This window comes from Ahaetulla prasina, chromosome 1 (assembly GCF_028640845.1).
Source record: "Ahaetulla prasina isolate Xishuangbanna chromosome 1, ASM2864084v1, whole genome shotgun sequence".
Classification (NCBI taxonomy): Eukaryota; Metazoa; Chordata; class Lepidosauria; order Squamata; family Colubridae; genus Ahaetulla; species Ahaetulla prasina.
In genome coordinates this window covers 251,556,023-251,568,987 of record NC_080539.1, presented here as the reverse complement: position 1 = coordinate 251,568,987, position 12,965 = coordinate 251,556,023, and the positions used below count along the sequence as shown (strand labels likewise).

The following is a 12,965-nucleotide window of genomic DNA, read 5'->3' as shown; positions in this document are numbered from 1 at the left end:
CTTATATATGTCCACTATAAGAAATATCCAGAAATGACATTCTTTCATATTAAAAACTTTTCTGTGTTTTTCTGCAGTTTTTTTTTCCCTGTGAGAATCGAGTTGCTAGGTCATAGTTTTTAAAAAACATAAGAAAGCAGAAACAACTTCAGGGTATTCAAAAAAAAAAGAAGATTAAGAAAATATGCATTTTCACATTGATAAGCTTATGCATGTTAAGAAAAACCTAGATACATGAATGAGGACCAACATTCTTGGGCCAGCTTCCTTTTTTATGGTTTTTTTTGGCTGCTATAAATTCATTTCAAGGTATTATATCAATACGGATGAATAAGTGTATCCATGAAGGAGCTTTCCATCAACCCAGATATTTTTTTGCCAAATGTCAGGATTTGACATTTGATGCTTTTATCCGCTATCAGTTAAATCGTTCATCCTGAGACTTTTCTTTCTATTCATCTGATATTGAACAAGTGGTGTGGTTAATCAAATAAACAGCTATAGATCTGGCATCCAGTTCTTGCTTTTGTTAAACAAGAATATTTCAATTAGTCGCCTTGTTCTCTTTTGTGTAATCTCCATATCCTGCTGGCTTTTTCTTTTTTTATGCATTGCCCCTTGCGAAGGAGAGAAAAACAAAGGGGTATCTCAAGGGTGCTGCTTTTGCTTTCAGATGAAATATTCTTTACGGTTCTCATCCATGGCATCTTGAAGGGCAGGGTCATTTTTCAGAGCAGCATCTGCGCTTTCGGCAAATTCAGTTCCCTTTGCTTCATTGGTATGGTAGGTGCCCTTGTGCCGGTACATGTATCTCAGCATCAACACCAAGAGGCAAATCAAGACTAAGACCACAGCTGCAATGACACCTACAGGGAGGGAGAAACATTTGAATTTTTTTCCATTAATGATTTCAAGTATGCTAAGTAATCCCCCCTCCCCCGACACACACACACACGTACACATTGGCTCTGGTTTTGATTTATTCCACATGGAAGCCTTCCGTTATGACTGTCAAAGAAACCCCACATCAACAAAGGGCCCTGAAATTGTAATGATAAGGACGGGTTGAGAGAAATAGCGCTTGCAAAAGGAAAAACAAAACAAGGGAGCAGAAAGATGCCCTGGTTTTCATTCTAGTTAACTTATTGATCCTAATTTGGGCCAACAGGTGATATTTTCTGTTTTATCCAAGACATCAACTATTAATGCACTACTATTAATCTTCTCATCGTTCCCATCACCAATCTCTTTCCACTTATGACTGTATGACTGTAACTTTGTTGCTGGCAATCCTTATGATTTATATTGATATATCGACCATCAGTTGTGTTGTAAATGTTGTACCTTGACGAACGTATCTTTTCTTTTATGCACACTGAGAGCATATGCACCAAGACAAATTCCTTGTGTGTCCAATCACTTGGCCAATAAAAAATTCTATTCTATCCTATTCTATCAAGAGAAGACCAGCTTGAGGAAGTCCCAAAGGTGCATTTTTCAAGAGGCAACTGGAGTTTCAAGTTTTTCTTTGAAGACGTTTCTCTTCTCATCCAAGAAGCGAAACGTCTTCAAAGAAAAACCAGAAAGTCCAGAAAAAAACACCTTTGGGACAACCATAACCTGGATGACTGAGAATCTCCATAGACATTCAGTTTGAGGAAGGCTACAGTATAATAGGTACAGGTAAAGGTTCCCCTCGCACATATGTGCTAGTCGTTCCCCACTCTAGGGGGCAATGCTCATCTCCGTTTCAAAGCCAAAGAGCCAGCGCTGACCAAAGACGTCTCCATGGTCATGTGGCCAGTATGACTAAATGCCAAAGGCATACGGAACGCTGTACCTTCCCTCCAAAGGCGATCCCAATTTTTCTACTTGCATTTTTTACCTGCTTTCGAACTGCTAGGTTGGCAGAAGTTGGGAAAAGTAACGGGAGCTCACCCCATTACGCAGCACTAGGGATTCGAACCACTGAACTGCCGACCTTTTGATCGACAAGCTCAGTGTTTTAGACACTGAGCCACTACAGTATGATATTGAGCCTTTAAAAAAATCAAAATGAGAACTGGCTCTAGATTTGTGTAAGGATTAGATAATCTGATGCAAGTTCTAACTACTTTGCTGTATGAACAAATCCAAGCATTGTCTAGCCAGAATTTAGACTCATTTCAAGAATTAAATTCATAAATTGTTAAAACTGATCAATGCAAGTTTTAATTGAGAGTAAATCCAGTTCAGTTTGTAGAAGACGAGGAGGAGGGCCTTGTGAATTTTGCTGCTATGTAGTGGGCATTTGATACAATTTTATTTCTTCACCATTCCTGCCAATGGTTTATTTCATAATTCTGACTAAATACACAACAGCTTATGGACTGAATCAGAGGATCTTAAAAAAAAATCCTGGTGGAAAATCAGAGGCTGGTTGAGAACTTAAAAAACACTTAGTGAAATAAGCCATGTTACAACAGCAATAGCACTTAAACTTATATACCGCTTCATAATGCTTTACAGCTCTCTCGAAGCAATTTAAGGAGTCAGCATATTGCCCCCAACAATCTGGGTCGGGGTGGGTTCTACTTACCTTTACTACCGATTCGCATCGTGCCCGCGTGCATGCGCAGATCACTTTTAATGACGTTTGGGTCAGTAGGCGGAGCCTCCCGGCAGTTTTACTACCAATTCTATAGAACTGGTCCGAACTGGGGGCAACCCCCCACTGATCTGGGTCCTCATTTTACCCACATCGGAAGGATGGAAGGCGGAGTCAGCCCTGAGCCTGGTGAGATTTGAACTCCCACATTGCAGGCAGTCGGCAGGTACTGCATTCTAACCACTGTGTTCCCGCACTGTGGCACAAAAGGCAAAGATGGCCTTCCCCCTCAGATGTTGCTCAGCAACCATGTTATTTTACTTCTGCCTACCTGGCAACTAACCTGCATACAAATTGATCTAGCACGTTTTATTAGGTTCACTGGTTGTGATGTGGTTCCCACATGTGGGCAGTTCAATTTTTGAAGCAAGCGTAGTATCAGCCTAGAAATAATAGGCCTGTGCAAAGTGGCCATGTTTCTTCTTCACAAGGTGGAGCAATTATGCAGTGTGCTTCATTGCTTAACACTGTGTTGTTTAGAAATCTCTTCTGGCACATTCAACCCACAGAAGCAATGTGAATCTAAGCATCATGGCAGCTTCACTTCACGTTTTAGAAGCAGGGGACGCATTGCTTTGCAGTGTGCTCTGAAGTGTGCTTTGCTCAAAGCATCACTGGAGTGAAACACTTTTTCAAATGTTGGGTTCTAAGACCATCTCTTTTTCCTGAGATCTCAAAACAAGCTGACAATAATTAACATGAGAACCTCTGTTAAGTTATTGACTACATTAAAACAATGTTGTTCAATTCACATAGAATTCATCGTTTTTCTTAAGGCTTATGGTAGACTCCCCAAACACAATAGGCTGCAATGCTCTTAGATCCTGCACAGGAATGTTAGAACAATTCAGTCCCCCCCCACCCCGAGTCACCTGTAGAATGTTGAAATTAATATTTCAGAGGATAGAACAAAAGGGAAATACCAGTATTCCTCAACTTACAACCACAATTGACCCCAGAATTAACATTGCTAAGTAAGAAATCTGTTAAGTGAGTTTTGCCCCATTTTATGACTTTTCTTGCTATATTGGTTAAATCAGTCACTCCAATTGTTAAATTAGTAATACTAGTTATTATTAACTAGTAATATTATTATTAACTAGTAATAGTTAAGTGAATCTGGCTTCCCCTTTGGCTTTGCTTGTCAGACAGTCACAAAAAGGCATGTGATCCCAGGACACTGCAACCATCATAAATATGAACCAGTGGTCAAGCATCTGAATGTAAATCATGTGACCATGGGGATGCTGCAATGGTCATAAGTGTGAAAAATGGCCATAAGTCACTTTTTTCAGTGCTATTGTAACTTCGAATGGCTACTAAATGAACTATTGTAAGTCAAGGACTACCTGTACATAGAACTACATTCAAGTGAACTACCATAGGCAATCAATTGCTGCAAACAACAAGGATAAAAGTCAGCATTTGCATTTGAAACAAAAAGAATCAAATCGTTCACATTAACACATCAAATACTCCTTTTGGGAGTAATTTGAGCAATCAACTTCAGTTATCATGACAAGGTGCTAATGGGATTAGAACTCAATTGCTATAACTGTATTTCTGTCTTGGCAGTTTTCACCAGGGAACAAGTTTTTTCATAGACAGTTGTTCATCTTTGTCTCCTGTGACTTGTGGGGAGAAGGAAATAGCTGGAGGAAGAAGTGGTGGCTTAACATTGTAAAGCTTTGGGATAATAACATTTGGGGTCCTGTAAAACCAGAAACAAAATAGACCAAAAATTGACTGATGCATCCCTTTTTAGCAACTCAGCAGTAGCAGGAGAGCTTGTCAAAGAATAGGTAGGGAGTTTTAAGGATTGGGGAAGACTGGAAGAAACGATTACACGCTACTTTTCTGTTCATCAGATGGGCTCAACAAACGATTGAATTATTGATCTCCAATTCCAATTTTCTTAAACATAAACTACTGCACATCTGCCCCAAAGTAACCTGCACAGGGCCATACACACATCGAAGTAATATGTAATTATTTATGCCAGGTTTGATTTGGAGAGAAAATTTATTCCTACTTTATTTGTGGTACAGATAAATATCCTTTAAAATACTGCTGCTAGCACCTCAACATAAATAAGCTAGAAGTTTACATATTGTTACGACACTGTTGCCTCTTTCTTGTTTCTCTTCCTTGGCAGCATAGCTGTCTGAGATGTGGTGCATATTGTATTATGTCTCCTGATTGTTGAGATGGAAAACTGACTGTGACAAAAATATTTTTAATGATTTCACTGTTACTACTAAAGAGGCACATCAGAAAAATTCCTTCTGCCTTATAACATGACTATTTATCCTGTTGGAAGAGGTTATCAGATACGTGTTTTCTCTTTTGTTTGACATATATTGTAATTTCCTTTTCTTGTTCCTCTTTCTTATTTCTATATTTCTATAGATATTTATATATAGAATTTATATATATATTTATAGAATAGAATAGAATAGAATAGAATTTTTTATTGGCCAAGTGTGATTGGACACACAAGGAATTTGTCTTGGTGCATATACTCTCAGTGTACATAAAAGAAAAGATACGTTCATCAAGGTACAACATTTACAACACAATTGATGGTCAATATATCAATATAAATCATAAGGATTGCCAGCAACAAGTTATAGTCATACAGTCATAAGTGGAAAGAGATTGGTGATGGGAACGATGAGAAGATTAATAGTAGTGCAGATTCAGTAAATAGTTTGACAGTGTTGATGGAATTATTTGTTTAGCAGAGTGATGGCCTTCGGGAAAAAACTGTTCTTGTGTCTAGTTGTTCTGGTGTGCAGTGCTCTATAGCGTCGTTTTGAGGGTAGGAGTTGAAACAGTTTATGTCCAGGATGCGAGGGGTCTGTAAATATTTTCACGGCCCTCTTCTTGATTCGTGCAGTATACAGGTCCTCAATGGAAGGCAGGTTGGTAGCAATTATTTTTTCTGCAGTTCTAATTATCCTCTGAAGTCTGTGTTTTTCTTGTTGGGTTGCAGAACCGAACCAGACAGTTATAGAGGTGCAAATGACAGACTCAATAATTCCTCTGTAGAACTGAATCAGCAGCTCCTTGGGCAGTTTGAGCTTACTGAGTTGGCGCAGAAAGAACATTCTTTGTTGTCCTTTTTTGATGATGTTTTTGATGTTAGCTGTCCATTTTAGATCTTGCGATATGATAGAACCTAGAAATTTGAAGGTTTCTACTGTTGATACTGTGTTGTCTAGTATTGTGAGAGGTGGAAGTATGGAAGGGTTTCTCCTAAAGTCTACCACCATTTCTACGGTTTTGAGTGTGTTCAGTTCCAGATTGTTTTGGTTGCACCACAAGGCTAGTCGTTCGACCTCTCGTCTATATGCGGATTTGTCATTGTCTCGAATGAGACCAATCACTGTTGTGTCATCTGTGAACTTCAGTAGCTTAACAGATGGATCATTGATCATTATATAGATATTTATCTATATATCTATAAATATGTATATTTATCTTTCTTCTTAACTCCTCCTTTCGTTTCCTTAGTTTTATGGCTTTTATATCCCATATAGGAAAGTGGCTAATCAACTCTTTAGTCACATTTTAACCAAAATACTCTTCCAGTAACAGTTCTCTCTCTGTTTCGAGATTATTATATAAGGGATATTATATATAATCTGAGAGCCAGAAAACAACCAGAACAAGACAAACCACTTCCTTTTCTCAAAGAAGAACTTCCAGAAAAAAGTTAATCAATTCTATAGTGGCTGGATTGGTACATTTCAGGGGAGGGGAAGAAAACACTGGAGGATATTAGCACATCCTGTTCCTGAACCACTGAGGTTTTCATACAACTACTAGACTGAATGCTTTTCAGCAAAATGATTGATTTGTTTCATTGCCACCTCCATCTTCTCTAGACCATCTTGCCTTTAAAAAAATTTTTTTTCTCCAGCCAATTGTTTGTCTACAGTGTCTTGTTGTCCTTCTTTTATTAGCTTTGCTTTTCAGCTGCCCCATCTACAAGCATTTTTGTTTAAATCAACAATCTTAATTTATTTTACACTACTGGCTGGTTTTCTCCAGCTCCCTTGTCTTTTTCACATAACCTGTGTTTCTTAGTGAGATTCAGGGATGTAATTATCAAAATATTTTCCAAATCTCTTTGTGGCTGTTCATTCTCTGGTGAGGGCAGAAGCATATATATTAAGAATCACATTGTTCCTTCCTATAATAAATGGTGTGCATTGAGGATCTCTTACATCTACATTCAAACAACCATTTGGTTACATTGATCATAAGAAACCCATCATGTGATCACCTTCATCCTTACAGGACTCTTCAAACACTAGTAGCCAACTGTTATTCTATATGGTGTCTCCTGGTTGTGAATGTAACAGAAAGTAGCACACAGGATATACACTGTGTAAAAATAAATATCCTGTGGAAGCCATGTAAAGCCCCATACACAGAGCATGACATAATACCTGTATCTTTCTGAGAGTTTAAGAAAGGCTGTATATAGCATTCTGATTATGTTTCCAACAACGTTTTCTCTCTTGTTCATTCCATTACTTGCAATAAATAATTTCAAAGGATCTTTGTTTCCTAATATTTCTACTGATATATGATCGACAGGCAGACAGACAAACAGACAGACAGATGGATATGGCACCTGAAACATTCCATTTTTCAAGGGGGTAGTTTGGCAATATTTTGGAATATAAAATGTATCATGGGGTCTTAGATGTGCTTCTGTTTTATAGTAGCATTTCTCAATTTGTTCTGTAGTAGTCTGAAACCTGAATTTTTGCTCCTCTCTCTTTTTCATGTCTTCATGAATTTAACTGTGGCCTGTACATTGGAAAAACTTAAATGTTCATATAGATGTAACAGAACACTAGAGAATATATCTTTCACCTCCATACCTGCTTTCTGCTTTATGTGGAAGCTCCCAATATCATACTAGGAGATAGTTTTGTGGAACCAGGTGTCTATTTTACCCTTTTTCCTATAATGTGGAGACAGTAGCAGGGTTGGGTGATAAGGTTATAGACATGGGTGTGCCAGTGAACTTATCCCCCACTCTACTGATAGAACTACATAGCAACACACCATTAATTTTTCTTAGGGAAAAAAGCCCTCATTCAATGGAAATACTTTTTGTTTTGGTTAAGGATGGAAAATCTTGTTTCACTTCTTCCAAAGAACTGTTTGATGAAATATAGTCTTTGTTCGAGTAATATTATATTCTTACCTCCAATGACTGCAATATCTGTGCCTGTTGGAGAGCTTCCAATATTTGCTCCTAGAAATAAAATACACAAAATTTAATTTGACATGAGATTTCAGGTAATAAATAATCACAGCTGCTCTACACAGAACAGAGCAAGGATTTCTTTACCCCTTCCTTTCAGGTTTTTCCTGAGAACCTAAGAATGCAAAGGATTGGAAGGCAAAGAGCAGGATTTTTTTTTTCTTAAAAAAACCTTATTAAAAACATTGAAGTTCTACAATATTAAGCAGTAACTCTGCAACCCAAGAAAACATTTTTGAACAATCGCTTTGCAACTCAAGAAGACCCCTATGAAATATTACAAAACTTTGCAGGAAAAAAAATGTGCGGGCAATTATGTCTGAAACGGAATACAATCTAAGAGAGACAGCATTTTAATACCAAGATTTTCCTGATAACTTTAGTTTTTGGCATTTTGAGCCCCCCTTTTCTATTGTAATTTTGGAGGGCTGAAACACAGTGGTGGGAAATGGTATATGGTCCTTGGTCTCTGGTTTGCTGACCTATGATTTTTAGAATAGAATATAATTTTATTGGCCAAGTGTGATTGGACACACAAGGAATTTGTCTTGGTGCATATGCTCTCAGTGTACATAAAAGAAAAGATACGTTCATCAAGGTACAACATTTACAACACAATTGATGGTCAATATATCAATATAAATCATAAGGATTGCCAGCAACAAGTTATAGTCATACAGTCATAAGTGGAAAGAGATTGGTGATGGGAACTATGAGACGATTAATAGTAGTGCAGATTCAGTAAATAGTCTGACAGTGTTGATGGAATTATTTGTTTAGCAGAGTGATGGCCTTCGGGAAAAAACTGTTCTTGTGTCTAGTTGTTCTGGTGTGCAGTGTTCTATAGCGGCGTTTTGAGGGTAGGAGTTGAAACAGTTTATGTCCAGGATGCGAGGGATCTGCAAATATTTTCATGGCCCTCTTCTTGATTCGTGCAGTATACAGGTCCTCAATGGAAGGCGGGTTGGTAGCAATTATTTTTTCTATTATTTTTAGCCATACTGGCTATAAATCATAGCCCAAGGTGGCACGTGAAGCCATGTCACCCAGCATACGCGGCCTTGCCTGTTTGTCTTCCAGGTTTCTGGCGCGCATGCGCACACAACAATCAGCTGTCCTTTGCACATGCAGCAGTGCCGAAAACCAGCCTGCACATGCGCACCAGCCAGCTGATTTTCAGGTGTGCATGTGTGCCAAAACCTGGAATTTCAGCTTTTCCGGAGCGCAGGCCTGATGAGGGCGCACACGCACATTTCCGCATGACCCTTTCAGCACTAGTGCCTAAAAGGTTCATTGATTTATAGGATCTATAGATTCTATACACTAAAGGGAAGAAGGCACTTATCTGAGAAAGAAGATGGCATGCCCCACACATCAAATTCCTGAAGGCATTTCTAACAGCAATCAAACCGCTAGCTTTATTTCTCACATAATGACATCATGACAGGAATATTGAGTACAGAGAAGAGGCGGCTTCCACAATGCACAATTCCTGAAGGGCTGTGAGGACTGGCAAGGAAGAAGTGGCAGAGAAAGTAGGGTTGAATGGGAGTTCATTCTGTATTCCCCTGTGCATACCTCTAGGCACTTGGAATGAGGGTCAACTTCTGAATTGGGCGTATGCTACGGAAGCCTCTTGAGACCTTTCCTTCACCACAGCTTTCCAATTCCCTATTCAGGTTTTGCTTATTAGTAGAACACTCACACTTGTGAGATTCCCTCAGTTTGAAATGAAACCGTCCAACGGCAGATATGCCATCTTCAATTGAACAATCCTCCCTCAATTGATTGTGGAAAAGCAATGAAGAAGATGCATATCTGGGTCATTTGATATAAGCAGCTCCAGAAGCTCAGCTTCTTCTTTGTCTTCATTTTACACCAGAGGAGCATTTGGCTCTCAGAACCCCAATTATACTCTCTAGTGGATTATAATAATAATGCCAGAGTAGATAATTTCACAATTTTCAAAGCATATGAAAAATCCAACTACGGACCTTTTAAGAATCTGTGATAAGAAATTGGTTTGAGAGAGTTATTAGTGCCTAAAAAAAAATAAAGCATGAAATCTCAACCTTAATTATAGTTTTCTCGGGGAAGGGGAAAAATCAAACGAATGAAAAGCAAAAAAGCCTTTGCAGCAAAGGAGGGGAGAAAATTTCAGACAAACCCCTTTTTCTTTCCTATCTCACACAGTAATAGGATACTTAATGCATCAGTAAATTGAGAGTCTTTCTTTCCCTTAGACCTCCCCTTTTCTTTTTGCTGTGATAGCTGCAATTAAAATTCCTTTACTTGAAGAAAGCTGTATTTGAAAAATGAGATCACTGCCACGGTTGCAACCAGAACTACAGATATCTTACCTTTTGATGAAAGCTTCTTGAATCCTGTGCAACAAGGGCAAGCAATCTGCTAGGGCCAGAGGCCTCTCATTGGTGCACTCACAAAAGACTTTCATTCTAAAACGGATGTCATAGTGAGCGTGGCCAGTCACAAAATGTCCATTTATTAGAAAGCTAACTTTCTAGAGGTATTGATAGTGGAGACGAGAGGAAAAAGCAAACCAAAGTATTAATCCTTAGATCTTCTTGGGATTCGGTCTGAATAGAAAGTCAGTTTCGGTCTAATGGTTATGTGATGACCCGGGACAAGGCACAAAGGTCACACAGCCAGCTGAGAGTTCAAACTTCCCTTTAATGCTCCAATTTTCCCCCCAAACAATCCCACATTCTTCGCAAGTCCCAGAGCAAAGCAGACACATATACACACGGCAGCTTCTGGCTGTGCCCGGTCCAGCAACTCAAAGGAGCAGGGAAATGAATCCATGAAACAAGGAACAAACAATGGGTCCACGAAGTCAGGAACAAGGCACTGAGTCCACGAAGCAAGGAAGAAGCAAGCAATCCTGCGAACTCCAAATGTCTTTACCGGCACACCAAACTCTACAAATTCAGTGTTTGTCCCCGACAAATGCCCCTCACCACAGCGTCTCTTTAAATCTCAGTCCCCAGGTGTGCCTTGTAAAGCAGGATGGGGTGCTCTCTTCCCAAGTCGTCGGGTCGGCCTACATTGTTCCCACCTTCTCTCCACTCTCTGTGATCGGAGATCAGGAAGGGGCAGTCCTTGCTCATTGCCTGAGCTCCATCGCTCCTCATTTCCACCGTCATCCTGCCCCCTTTCCTCCCTGCTAACAAGCCGTCTGAATCCTGAGGGGCCCTGGGCTGCCTTGTCCTGCTCCTCCCACATTCCTCCAAAGCCAACAAAGCCGGCTCCAGCTCCAGCTCATCCTGCCCCACAGATTCAGGCTCTGACGGGTACATGACAGATTAAGGTGCTGGCCTAGAAACCAGGAGACTGTGACTTCTAGTCCCACCTCTAGTCCTGAAAGCTGGCTGGGTGACTTAGGGTCAGTCCTCCCTCTCAACTTAACCCAATCCCCTCACAGGGTTATTGTTATGGTGAAAAAAAAGGAGGAAGGAGTATTTAAATAGGTTTGCTGCCTTGAGTTATTTATAAAAATAATAAAGGCAGGGTATAAATAAATACATTAAATAAATAAAGCAGCTATTTCTTCTGCAGTTATTGGTGTCCCTTTTTAAAATTTTATTTATTTTTCACATTTTTGAACTGCTCATCTTCCTCAAAGAGGGACTCTTTTTCTCCTATTATTCTGTTCTCCCTGATTAACATGGGAAGCAGCTTCCTAGTTGGTAGTTGCCTAAAGGACTAAATCCAACAAATGGAAATGACAGAGAGGCAGTTTTCTACTAAAAGTTGAAGCTTCTTATGAGCTATCAGAAAATGGATTAGATGAACTTAAATTATAGAATGATGGGCTCTCCTATTGGACAGCTAAATTGGTTGCTTTATGAGAGATGAAAAGGAGTCCAGGGAGATGATTTTTCTGAGAATTATAGCAGAACACTTCCTTCTCTCTCTCCCCTGAGTAGAGGCCGGTGTTTATATAACATGTGTCCATGTAAAAACATGCATGGAATTTGGCCCATCAATTATGCTTTGCATGTAGTACCATAATGGAAAGTATGTTTTCCAACTACTGACTTGTTTTGTGTAACAAATGGCCAGCTTTTGATCCAACCCATTGATCACTTAGATTTTGAATTCTGGCAACACAGCTACCTTTACAATAACAGCTGCCCAATCCAAACAGGACGGTGGGAAGCAAAACAAAACACCCCTGTAAATTTCTTAAAGTAAATGTAGTATGTCTGTATTTCAAAAATGTAAGCTTAAGTGATTAAATACATTTCTTACATTGTTGCAATCTGCTTTCACTTTTTTGTATGCTTTTGTTCTTTCAATATCTGACCTTCATTAGAAAACACTAATTTAATTCCATTGTACAATTTTAATTCTCAAACTATACACTTCTAGTGCCAAGGACCACTTCTCCTAATTACATTCCAGGAGCATAGCAAAGATGTTTTAAATGAAGAGGTAAAAACATACTTCACAAACATAATAACCATGAGGTATTTGGTTTGTGATGCTAAAAGACATGATTGGCTGCAGGGTTACACAGTCAATGGCAAACTCAGATTGGACTTGGCATCTTGTGTGAAATGACCTAAGGGAAGTTTATTTAGAGGAGAAAGCCTGCAAACCCTCTATTATACATTTATGTAATATTACCACCAGTGTTACAGATATTTGTTGAAACTACCTGTTAAGTTCAGTAGGTTAAACCTTCATCAATTAATGGTACTTGTTCGAATACTTCTACTGAATTTGATCCCACCATTAATAATAGGAGCAATACCAGCAACTTCACAATTCTCCTGGAAGAACCCATTGCCCTAGGGCTGTGACGGCGAACCTATGGCACGCCGTCATCCCAAGCTCGGCTCTGTCGCACATGCCAGCATGCCTCTCGCTGGCCAGCTGGTCATCGGGTCTCTGCTGCACATGTGGGGGGCAGGCGGGGCATGCACGCGTGTGTGGGGGGGCACACACGCATGTGCAGGAGCAGAGCGCATGCACGGGGGTGCACAAACATTGCATTTTGGGGGTTCG

At 39.6% G+C, this 12,965-nt stretch overlaps 1 protein-coding gene across 1 annotated transcript in view; it reads right to left on the bottom strand.

The window, feature by feature from the left end:
• Window positions 1–593: 593 nt before the first annotated feature.
• Window positions 594–12,965, bottom strand: part of GYPC (glycophorin C (Gerbich blood group)) — a 48,662-nt gene continuing 36,290 nt past the window's right edge. Inside the window, exons 2-3 of the mRNA XM_058195734.1 lie at window positions 7,875–7,925; window positions 594–866 (exon numbers count right to left, since the gene is read on the bottom strand). Coding sequence (XP_058051717.1) covers window positions 670–866; window positions 7,875–7,925 — 248 coding nt within the window. The 3' untranslated portion in view covers window positions 594–669. The remainder of the gene's footprint in view (window positions 867–7,874; window positions 7,926–12,965) is intronic.